Here is a 12,493-nt window from a genome sequence, read left to right on the forward strand (position 1 = left end):
TTTTAACCAAGTAAATGATTTTTTAAACAAAAAGAACATTTTAGAAAGGTATCAGTCTCGTTTTAGGATGAACCACAGTACCGAGACAGCCCTATTAAAGATTTTAAATGATATCAGGTGCAACTTAGATAAACACAAGCTCACAGTCTTGGTACTACTGGATCTAACCGCCGCCTTCGATACAGTAGACCATCACATTTTATTAAACAGACTGAGGCACCTGGTCGGCCTCTCAGGTACTGCTTTTAACTGGTTCGTCTCATACCTCACTGACCGACACTTCTTTGTAAGTTGGGATGCATGTTCCTCAGGTACCCATGAGATCAAGTGTTGGGTTCCCCAGGGGTCAATTTTAGGTCCAACTCTTTTTAATCTGTACATGCTACCCCTCGGGGACGTCATCAGGAGGCACGGCATCAGCTTCCATAGTTATGCTGATGATACGCAACTGTACATTGCCGTGTCTCCTGATGACACAGGGCCTATTGATGCCCTTTTTAACTGTATTTTAGACATCAAGTCATGGATGGCAGAAAATTTCCTTCAGCTCAATCAGGACAAAACAGAGGTCTTAGTCATTGGTCCTGAAGGCCAGAGAGAGAAACTTTTACCAAAACTAAAAGATCTTAAACCAACACATTCTGTAAAAAGTCTGGGCGTGATTTTTGACTCTGAGCTTACTTTTATTCCACACATCAAAAACATAACAAAGATCGGTTTTTACCATCTTAAGAATATAGCCAGAGTCCGCCCGTTTCTCTCTCAGGCCAGCACGGAGGTGCTGATGCATGCTTTTATCTCTTGTCGCTTAGATTATTGTAATGCCCTGCTCTCTGGTCTTCCCAAAAAGAGTATCTCAAATTTTCAATTACTACAGAACTCAGCCGCTCGCGTGCTGACGAGGACCAGAGGGCGGGAGCACATTACACCAGTTTTAAAATCGCTGCATTGGCTCCCTGTGCGCTTCAGGATAGATTTTAAGGTTCTTTTATTAGTTTTCAAATGTCTTAATGGTCTCGGGCCTTCTTATTTATCTGATCTACTTTTACCATATCAACCCTCGCGGACCCTGAAGTCCTCCGGCTCAGCCCTCTTAAAGATACCAAAAGTAAGAACTAAAACACACGGGGAGGCGGCTTTTAGTCATTATGGCCCCCGACTGTGGAACAGCCTGCCGGAGAACCTCAGGGCCGCAGAGGCCGTTGATGTTTTTAAAAAGAGGCTCAAGACTCACTTTTTTAATCAGGCTTTCAATTGATATGTCTGATTTATCTCATTCCTTTAATCAGGCTTCTTATCTTATCATATTTTAGTTGTATGTTTTAACAACATGACTATTTACTATTTATTTCATTTACTCAGTTTATTTATAGTTTATCTATAGCTTTCATTTATAGTTTATTTACTATTTATTTCCTTTACTCATCTCATTTCATTCAATGTTCATGTTTTATATATTGTATTATTTTACTCTATTTTATCTTCTTTACTTATTGTCTTATGAACTTTTCTTCTTTTAAATGTTTATTTATTTATTTATTTATTTATTTATTTATTTATTTATTTATTTATTTATTCCAGTGTTTCCTCGGCGGGTCCTCCACACTGAGAGATGTGTCTGATCTGTTGCAGGGGGGGCTGTCCTCGGGCCCTCTTGGCCCGGCTGGTTGGGGGACTCCCTACCTTGGTGTGGGGTCCACCGGTCTGTCGGGCTCGGGTGGGCCCGGGTGCGGGTGCCCCCTGTGTTCACAGTCCCTGGTGTCTCTCGGTGTGGACGACCCCAAAGGTGGCCTTTTCCTCAGTCATTAGTGCCCTGCCATGTCTCGTTACCCCTGCCATCGTCTGCAGTAAGAATGTGTGTGTGTGTGTGTGTGTGTGTGTGTGTGTGTGTGTGTGTGTGTGTGTGTGTGTGTTTGTTTGTGTGTGTGTGTGTGTGTGTGTGTGTGTGTGTATGCATGTAGTTGAGGGTGGGTGTTTGTACATACGGAGGGTGGGAGGGATGGGTTTTTATTGTTGCTTTATTTTGATTTCTATTGTTTTTAAATCCTGTAAAGCACTTTGTGTTGCATTTTAATATGTATGAAAAGTGCTATATAAATAAAGTTTGATTTGATTTGATTTGATTTGATTCTATTGGGCTCACACATGCTGCAGGTACAGACTGCAAGTGAGGTCACAGGGAAAACGTGGACTGGATTTTCAGTGATGTGGGCGTTCTCTATTTGAACAAGTGGAATGGATTGGATAACGACGCACTGAAGGGGCTCTCTACCTTACGCTATGAAGTGAGGGGAAACTGACTGATTTATGATCATATTTAAGTGACCAAAAAAGTAGCCAAAAAACATCAGATGGCTGCGGCAAAGCACTGGGAATCTGTGCCATTCAAAAGCATCAACTGTGGTGCAGTGAAAACTGTTCAGGCCAGTGCCTTGGACAATGGTGAAATCATCGCTGAAGAACTGCAGGTTGACGTACACAGTGAGGTGAATGAGTATCGCCCAGGCCTTCTGCTTTGTTCAGACACAGAGGAGGATTTGACAGTATTCAGTCAGATAAAAGACCTTGTTGAATTTAATGGTGACTATTTTCTTCTGGCAAAGGATTTTGAAACACTTTGTTTTGCAGAACATTTTCATTCTTTCAGTGTCAGACAGGGTAATTCTGGAAATATCTCCCTGCTGAAAGTTCATGAGTTGCACTTTAAGTTTAAGCCATTTGATCTGCAGACGACATATGGTTTGACAGAGATGACCAGTATGTGGTGCCTGTGCATGTATTTTTGTAGGAAATGTTTCAACTTTAATGTTTAATCTTTTACACTTTTGTTTTTTTATCTCAGTCATAATACAACAAAATCATTTTTCAAGCTTATTTGGCACCATGGCTGCGTAACTTTGGCAGTGTCTGATGTCCAGTGTATGAACTGATTTGTGGTTCAGTTTCAGATTTCACAGTACTGCAGCGCCATCTGGATGTCACGTTGTACATTATCAGGCTGCGTATGTTGGGCTTTCAAGGGTCGGTTGAGATTTTTCAAGGCTGTATCTCCCAAAGTTACAGTATCTGTGTGTGTTTTGGCAGACAGTGTTTCCTTGCTGAGCTGTAGAGGAGCAATAGTCATTCACATCGGGATTTTGTCAGGGAGTTTGCACTGACAAGTAGGAGATTCTTCAATTAACTGTATGTTAACTGAACAACATTTTATGAGTTATCGTTGTTATAAAAATGCAAAAAATATTCGACAGTTTTTTGTTTAAATAATAATCTCACTGGTCCTTTTGTTAATATGTTAATGTGTTTATTATAATATTATAATAAAGATAATGTTATATTTTCAAGAAAATAATGTGTGGGCTATATATTCTTGAAGTGATGATAATTCACTTTAAAAGTGTCCACCAGTCATAGAGTATATTCTCAGTGTTAAATGATAAGCTCTGCAGAGTTCTATCAAACACTTAGAGTTTATCTTTTACTCTCTGGGAGTTCGAGGTTTACACTGCAGGAGTTGAAAAGCACTGGAATAGTGTCTAAAAGTACCAGTGACGGAGTACAATTGCACACTGAAAGGGTTCAAATGTAACTCTTGATTTGAATATATATTTTACACTTTTGATGGTGTTCAGTGAACACCGAACTCTCGGACCTATATAGACACCGAAACTGGTGTTAAATGTACACTTAAAGAGTACAATATAAACTGGGATTTTTGCTGTGTAGAAGACAAGAAAAATCAGTTAATTCTCAGAGTTGTGTCAAGAACACGAGAATTGAATGTCCACCAGGAACTGAAGACCGTTCATGTATCTTGAGGAGCCGTCACTGCAGTGACATCACAGAGTGGTAGGTGTGGACAACATGTGCGAGGATTTCAGGACACACTCTTTTGGAAAAGATGTGATCAATCAGAGTCAACTTGTTAAATCTGTTTACACAGTCACATTGTGGGGACTCACTTGTCTTATGGGGACAAAATGCAGGTCCTCTTAATGTAAATCATTAAATTTTAAGGTGAAGACTGAGGATAGGTTTAGGGTTAGGAATAGGCAATATAATATAATATAATATAATATAATATAATATAATATAATATAATATAATATAATATAATATAATATAATATAATATATCTGAACAAGACAGCTGTACAGAAATGTGTGTGTGTGTGTGTGTGTGTGTGTGTGTGTGTGTGTGTGTGTGTGTGTGTGTGTGTGTGTGTGTGTGTGTGTGTGTGACTGAGCATGAGATGTTGTTGTTGGTGATGGAACTGTTTTGGAATCACAGTTAAGACAAAGCTGAACAAGTCGAAGGTGTTTTATTTTGTGTAGCATAAAATAAATTCTTTAAACTGTCCAAGTAATCTTTAACGACTGAGAATGAAGCTCATTGATTAAATATTTTCTAGATAGAAACGTACTGTTCAAGTTTCTGAAGAACAATAAAACCACAAATTCTTCTTTGACCTTGTTGCCCTTCCTCCGTCTCGTGGTGTATTCAGTGTTTTGTGTGTTCATGTTGGATTCATTAGACTCACAGACTGATGTTTTTCAATGCTTGAATGGTTTAATAGTGTAGAAGACAAGAAAAGACAGTTAATTCTCAGAGTGAAACAAGTAAAAGCCAACAATCCTCAAGTCAAGTACTGCTGGTTTCTCTGATGTCAGAAGACATGTCATGGCTTTTTGGCGCAGACAAATGACCTTCTGAGAGAGCAAGGCTGGTCGTCAAATTTCTTCTGGTCTGTAAAAAGACAGAGAGAATTATTAATGGGCAGTGATTTTATATATATATGGGGCAATGTTTAGAGGTTTTGTTATCAAATCCTGCAAACACCTCAGTAATCAACAAAAATAAATTGTTTCTGAAGCTTCATACAACTTTACCTCCGAAGTTCATCAACAGACAGTGTGCATTATCGTGATTATTAGGCTCTCCAGGAGCCCAGTAGTTAATCTTAAAACGTGTACCATCACTCCAGAACCAGACACCCTCCTAGAAGATTAGAAAATAAAACAATCGATGGTTTACATCAACTTTTCATTTCCTCTCTTTTATATTTGGTGTCATCAGTAACATACCTGTGTTGCATCGTAGCCTCCAAGCCATGTGAATGGATACGAGTGTGTCTGAATCAGGATCATAGACTGAATCACATGATGCTCCTGAAAGCTGTGCACTGATGCAAGGTTTCCACCCAGACCCAGACAGTGTTTCTGCAGAGATGGGAACAAAGAATGAAGTCATGTGATACATTCAACATCAAGTGATACAAAGACACCAAATGAGAAGAATATGTTAGTTAACATGTGAGACAGCAGAATGGACAGAGTGTAGGAGTGTCCAGCACCAGCGGTGGAGGAAGTATTCAGATACTTTACTTCAGTAAAAGTACTAATTTCACACTGTCAAAATACTCTATGCCATCTGCTGATTATTTCTCTATTAATTCTGACATGTGAAATAAAGTACAAACACCTCCAATTTATACTTAAGTGCAGTACTTGAGTAAATGTACTGAGTTCCACTTCACCACTGTTCTGCACTGAATCCAAATCATCCTGATTACCTCAGCTTCAGCCCAAGTCATGGGTGTTGGAACGTAGATGAAACAGCGGCCATTGAGAGCGGTCCAACCTCTGGGACATGTTGATCGTTTGACGATGACATTTTTCCCTGAAAACCAGTTCAGAGAAGAAGTGAGCATGGGAGCTCTTTGCTGAACAGATCATGAGACTGACTAAGTTCAAGCCTCTCTGTTCGTGTGTTAGTGAACGAGACCAACTCATTTCCTTGAATGGATCTTCCGTCCTCTCAGCAGGCTCTGCTTTTGGAACTGGTCTACATACACAATAACACCATGAAAACTGTCTTTTTGTCTCTTAATACTCACCAGCAGCGCTGCTCAGAGCCATCATGGCGCAGACAAGTAGAGTCACAGTCAGCATCATCTTCATGACGACTGTCTTCAATAAAGAGAGACATGAAGACAGCACATGTGAGGACAGGAACTGGTGGCTTTCAGTCCATTAGAGGAAGCAGAGATGATGATGATGATGATGATGATGATGATGATGATGATGATGATGAAGAAAAAAGGATAAGTTGAAACAAACCTTCTGCAGGATGAGATTTTCTTCTTCCTCTTCGGTGTCAGCTTCAGCTTCAGCCTTCCTGTGTTGAGGTGCTCAACAAGAGAAACTCCAGCTCTTTTATACACTGAATTATCTTTGTTTCTGTTTTAAACAAATACCTCCACCGTCTACACCCCAGTGCATGATGGGTTATGTACACATGTAGTTCATCAAATGACATTTCATGTTTGTTGTTGCTTTAAAGGACCGAGGCGTGAGACAAGGAAATTCTTCAAGCAGTGAAGCATGAGAGCATGTCATGTGCAAACCTGAACAGGATCAGCTGATCACTCAACAGGGTGATGGAGAAGCTGAAACATGGACATTAAACAATCATGTCAAACACTTCAGTGCTAAATGTTATGGTTTCTCTCATGGTATCAGGTTGTATTCCATTATATAAGAGGGATGTCTGCAGATTCTCAGTCCTTTCAGACATGGCTGTTGGTTTACTTTCGGCCGTCTGAGGAGCAGGGTAGAAAAACGTTGCAGCATCGTGATGCAGAAAGTCCAGATACATTTATTGTCCATTTTAGGGGCACATATCTCAAGCCCGATCCCAAAAATACAGAATGCAATCATTTGCAAATGAACTGTGTTCACCAACAAGTTTTCTGAAGTGTTCCTGAACTCATGTGTTAATCTCCTTCATCCAATCATGTGTTCATAAGGTGGTGAACCTCACTCCATCCTCGCCTGTGATCGAATGAGCCTTTCCAGGATGCCTCTTTCATTCCCAATCATGATCACCTGTTACCAGTGAACCTGTTTACCTGTGGAATGATCCAAACAGGTGTATTTGGAATCAATTCCTTTGGAGTCTAGGTGAAATACGTTGTTTAATCAATGTTAAAGTGAACTTTAATGGGTGAGAATAAAGGTTATAAATAGAAACTTAGTCTTGAAGTTACACCCTGCAAGTTTCTGAAGAACAATAAAACTGCAAGTCCTTCTTTCATCTCATTACTTTCCCGCTGTCTCGTCGTGTTGTATTGTGTTTAATGTGTGTTCATGTTGGATTCATTAGACTCACAGACTGACGTTTTTCAATGCTTGAATGGTTTAATATTGTAGAAGACAAGAAAAGACAGTTAATTCTCAGAGTGAAAGAAGTAAAAGCCAACAATCCTGAAGTACACCGTGATGCAGAAAGTCCAGATACATTTATTGTCCATTTTAGGGGCACATATCTCAAGCCCGATCCCAAAAATACAGAATGCAATCATTTGCAAATGAACTGTGTTCACTGACAACAGTTTTCTGAAGTGTTCCTGAACTCATGTGTTAATCTCCTTCATCCAATCATGTGTTCACAAAGTGGTGACCCTCACTCCATCCTCCATCCTGTTACCAGTCAACCTGTTTACCTGTGCAGTGATCCAAACAGGTGTTTTTGGAGCATCCACATCTCTCCCAGTCTGCTGTCGCTCCTGTCCCAGTGTGTTGGAAATGTGTTGCTGTGATCATTAGTAAATGTCTCTTCATTCATTCACTGCTTCCTCCATAAAGGATGCTCAGCAGTTTACTCAGTCATGAGCAGTAAATTCAGACACCAGGGAAAATCAGGGAAATAAAACTTTGCATACCACCAGAGGTCAGTGAGAAATCTTGCTTTTTGTTGGGTAATTTTGGTGGAGCATCCTTCGAACCCTGAGGCCCAATTGGAGCTGCTGCCAACTGAAAATGTTTGTGGCTATTTTAATGTGAATCAGGGCGTTGGTCAAAGACACCTTTCATGCTTCTCATTTGTACCCACCATGGGTAAATATAGGTTGAAAATAATTGCTGTGGCTGTCATCTTTATGATTTACATTCACAGTTCCTTCTTTGGAAATTCTGCTGAACTGGGGAACAGATCCAAAACAATCAAATAAATGAGACGTGTCAGAAGGAAGAAAAACACAAGTTCATTTTTAATTAGCACTGTCAAACACTGCAGTGTCGAGGCAGCCTCACCTTTACTGGTTGGGTAAAAGCATTTTTCATGATCTAAGCAGACATTTTCCTCAGTGGTTGGTGGAGATTAAGTCAGAGTTACGGCAGCAACTTTAATTATGATGCTGTTGGAACAACACCAACACAGCAACATCAGATCGACTGTGGTGTGTCAGCTGAGGCCTTACTGAAGCAAAATGTTTGAATAAGCGACGCTTAGTTGCTTCTTGGTACAGAGGAAGAGTGGCCTCACAGTCTTGAATCTTGCCTCAGTCGCCTGTGATGACCTTCAAAGTCATCATCAATGTAATCACAAACAACGAAACCAAATGCAACTTTTTCTCAAAGTGGACCGACCGTCAAAGAGAAATGGCATGGTTCCTCTGTTAAGAAATCCAGCATTTGAGAACAAAAGAAGGGAAGTAACCGCTAACATACAGGACAAAGAAAAAGATCAAGCAAAGCAAGAAGAAAACACTTGAAATTAGACTTAGACAGTTTCTTTATTGATCCCAATTTGTGAAATTATTTTGTTGCAGGAGCAGTTAAACATGCAGCAAACACAGGATGTACACACAATTATTTAGAAAAAGTAACAAAAAATATAAACAGGAATAAAAATGAAAATATAAGTAAAACTAAATATAGTTATGTAATATGTATTATAATATATAATGCATATTATATAATATCATATAATAAAAATACAACTAAGTATATTAACAGTATTTGCAGCAAAAAAAAAAAACAACAAACATTTTGTGCAAGTAGAAGATATATATGTAAAAGTAATATTTAAAAGTTGTCATTGAAATTGTCAGTTTTCTAAAGCTCAGTGGCAGTGAAGACGCTTGCTTTGGAATACCTGAAGTCAGCAGAGACTGCACTTGTGCAGTGATGTCCAGCACACAGTTTCCCAGAATGCACTGTGATTTTTGAGTTTCACTTTTTAAACTTGATCTCAAGTTGGATCAGGGGATGCTGAGAAACGACAGAAGGCCGAGTAAAGTGACTCTTCCTGAAGAAACGAAGCACGCAGCCATCCTGCAAACACATCACCATGTGTCCACATTCATCACTGAGCGTATTCACAGCAAACAGGACAAACAGCAAAGAACCACATGATGCACTTTGAGAACAAAAAAGTAATCAACTATGTGACATGTAGACACCTGATTTGCCACCATTTACTAAAGTCAGAGATGAGTACTTTGTCCCAAAGATGTCTCACTGAAGTCAAACAAGGCAGGAACTCAGCAGTCCGATACAGAGTCCTCTATTCATGTTTGGACAACCAATCAATGGAATCAAGAAAAAAATCAACCAAGCTAACTATGACTGTGTGGGAAAGACGGATTGAATGCTGAAAAGGATTTTGCTTTCTGTCATAAAATTGACTGTGTTCATGACCGATTAATCTTCTGATTATTTTCTCCATTAATCAATTGTTTGATTTGTAAGAATTCTGAAAATAGTGAGAAATGCCGTCTGACAATTACCAGAGCCCAAAGTGACTCGTTCATAATGGTTTTGTCCAACAGTCCAGAGTTCAACATTATTGAAAATGAATTCATATACTAAAAAAATGAAAAGGACAGGCAGCAAATCCACACATCTGTGAACCACAAAATATTTTAGAATGAAAAGTTACTTCAGCCTCATCAAAACAGTCGCCAGTTAATGTCACATTCCAATGAAATTAGCAGAGTTGCAATGCGAAGTGCTGACGTTGAGGTTGTCTTGCTCAAGGACAGTTTGACATGTGGACAGGAGCAACACATTGGAACACACAACATGACAAAAGTGAGTTTGGTGATTTAGTTTGACAAGAGATAAATGATCGGTTGTTTGTCAAGAACACAAGAATTGAATGTCCACCAGGAACTGAAGACCGTTCATGTATCTTGAGGAGCCGTCACTGCAGTGACATCACAGAGTGGTAGGTGTGGACAACATGTGCGAGGATTTCAGGACACACTCTTTAGGAAAAGATGTGATCAATCAGAGTCAACTTGTTAAATCTGTTTACACAGTCACATTGTGGGGACTCACTTGTCTTATGGGGACAAAATGCAGGTCCTCTTAATGTAAATCATTAAATTTTTTTTGGTGAAGACTGAGGATAGGTTTAGGGTTAGGAATAGGCAATATAATATAATATAATATAATATAATATAATATAATATAATATAATATAATATAATATAATATAATATAATATTTGAACAAGGACAGCTGTGCAAAAATGTGTGTGTGTGTGTGTGTGTGTGTGTGTGTGTGTGTGTGTGTGTGTGTGTGTGTGTGTGTGTGTGTGTGTGTGTGTGTGTGACTGAGCATGAGATGTTGTTGTTGGTGATGGAACTGTTTTGGAATCACAGTTAAGACAAAGCTGAACAAGTCGAAGGTGTTTTATTTTGTGTAGCATAAAATAAATTCTTTAAACTGTCAAAGTGAACTTCAACGACTGAGAATGAAGCTCATTAATTAAATATTTTCTAGATAGAAACGTACTGTACGAGTTTCTGAAGAACAATAAAACCACAAATTCTTCTTTGACCTTGTTGCCCTTCCTCCGTCTCGTGGTGTATTCAGTGTTTTGTGTGTTCATGTTGGATTCATTAGACTCACAGACTGACGTTTTTCAATGCTTGAATGGTTTAATAGTGTAGAAGACAAGAAAAGACAGTTAATTCTCAGAGTGAAAGAAGTAAAAGCCAACAATCCTCAAGTCAAGTACTGCTGGTTTCTCTGATGTCAGAAGACATGTCATGGCTTTTTGGCGCAGACAAATGACCTTCTGAGAGAGCAAGGCTGGTCGTCAAATTTCTTCTGGTCTGTAAAAAGACAGAGAGAATTATTAATGGGCAGTGATTTTATATATATGGGGCAATGTTTAGAGGTTTTGTTATCAAATCCTGCAAACACCTCAGTAATCAACAAAAATAAATTGTTTCTGAAGCTTCATACAACTTTACCTCCGAAGTTCATCAACAGACAGTGTGCATTATCTTGATTATTAGGCTCTCCAGGAGCCCAGTAGTTAATCTTAAAACGTGTACCATCACTCCAGAACCAGACACCCTCCTAGACGATTAGAAAATAAAACAATCGATGGTTTACATCAACTTTTCATTTCCTCTCTTTTATATTTGGTGTCATCAGTAACATACCTGTGTTGCATCGTAGCCTCCAAGCCATGTGAATGGATACGAGTGTGTCTGAATCAGGATCATAGACTGAATCACATGATGCTCCTGAAAGCTGTGCACTGATGCAAGGTTTCCACCCAGACCCAGACAGTGTTTCTGCAGAGATGGGAACAAAGAATGAAGTCATGTGATACATTCAACATCAAGTGATACAAAGACACCAAATGAGAAGAATATGTCAGTTAACATGTGAGACAGCAGAATGGACAGAGTGTAGGAGTGTCCAGCACCAGCGGTGGAGGAAGTATTCAGATACTTTACTTCAGTAAAAGTACTAATTTCACACTGTCAAAATACTCTATGCCATCTGCTGATTATTTCTCTATTAATTCTGACATGTGAAATAAAGTACAAACACCTCCAATTTATACTTAAGTGCAGTACTTGAGTAAATGTACTGAGTTCCACTTCACCACTGTTCTGCACTGAATCCAAATCATCCTGATTACCTCAGCTTCAGCCCAAGTCATGGGTGTTGGAAAGTAGATGAAACAGCGGCCATTGAAAGGGGTCCAACCTCTGGGACATGTTGATCGTTTGACGATGACATTGTTCCCTGAAAACCAGTTCAGAGAAGAAGTGAGCATGGGAGCTCTTTGCTGAACAGATCATGAGACTGACTAAGTTCAAGCCTCTCTGTTCGTGTGTTAGTGAACGAGACCAACTCATTTCCTTGAATGGATCTTCCGTCCTCTCAGCGGGCTCTGCTTTTGGAACTGGTCTACATACACAATAACACCATGAAAACTGTCTTTTTGTCTCTTAATACTCACCAGCAGCGCTGCTCAGAGCCATCATGGCGCAGACAAGTAGAGTCACAGTCAGCATCATCTTCATGACGATTGTCTTCAATAAAGAGAGACATGAAGACAGCACATGTGAGGACAGGAACTGGTGGCTTTCAGTCCATTAGAGGAAGCAGAGATGATGATGATGATGAAGAAAAAAGGATAAGTTGAAACAAACCTTCTGCAGGATGAGATTTTCTTCTTCCTCTTCGGTGTCAGCTTCAGCTTCAGCCTTCCTGTGTTGAGGTGCTCAACAAGAGAAACTCCAGCTCTTTTATACACTGAATTATCTTTGTTTCTGTTTTAAACAAATACCTCCACCGTCTACACCCCAGTGCATGATGGGTTATAAAACCAATGGCCATCTGTACAGGCTCATCACATGCAGTGCATCAAATGACATCATTTCATGTCTGTTGTTTGCTTT

The 12,493-nt window shown here is 39.5% G+C and overlaps 2 protein-coding genes across 2 annotated transcripts in view; both read right to left on the reverse strand.

Moving 5' to 3' along the window:
• The window catches only part of stk26 (serine/threonine protein kinase 26), a 378,991-nt gene that overhangs the window by 99,723 nt on the left and 266,775 nt on the right, over positions 1-12,493 (reverse strand). The window lies entirely within an intron of this gene.
• Positions 4,632-12,325, reverse strand: LOC139351755 (type-2 ice-structuring protein-like). The gene is made up of 10 exons (XM_070993759.1): positions 12,245-12,325; positions 12,052-12,124; positions 11,728-11,834; positions 11,240-11,374; positions 11,045-11,153; positions 5,894-5,962; positions 5,570-5,676; positions 5,082-5,216; positions 4,887-4,995; positions 4,632-4,743 (listed from the first exon to the last, which is right to left on the reverse strand). The coding sequence occupies exons 2-10, from the start codon at positions 12,113-12,115 to the stop codon at positions 4,676-4,678; spliced, it is 903 nt and encodes a 300-aa protein (XP_070849860.1). The 5' UTR covers positions 12,116-12,124; positions 12,245-12,325; the 3' UTR covers positions 4,632-4,675.

This window comes from Chaetodon trifascialis, chromosome 23, assembly GCF_039877785.1.
Source record: "Chaetodon trifascialis isolate fChaTrf1 chromosome 23, fChaTrf1.hap1, whole genome shotgun sequence".
Taxonomy (NCBI): domain Eukaryota; kingdom Metazoa; phylum Chordata; class Actinopteri; order Chaetodontiformes; family Chaetodontidae; genus Chaetodon; species Chaetodon trifascialis.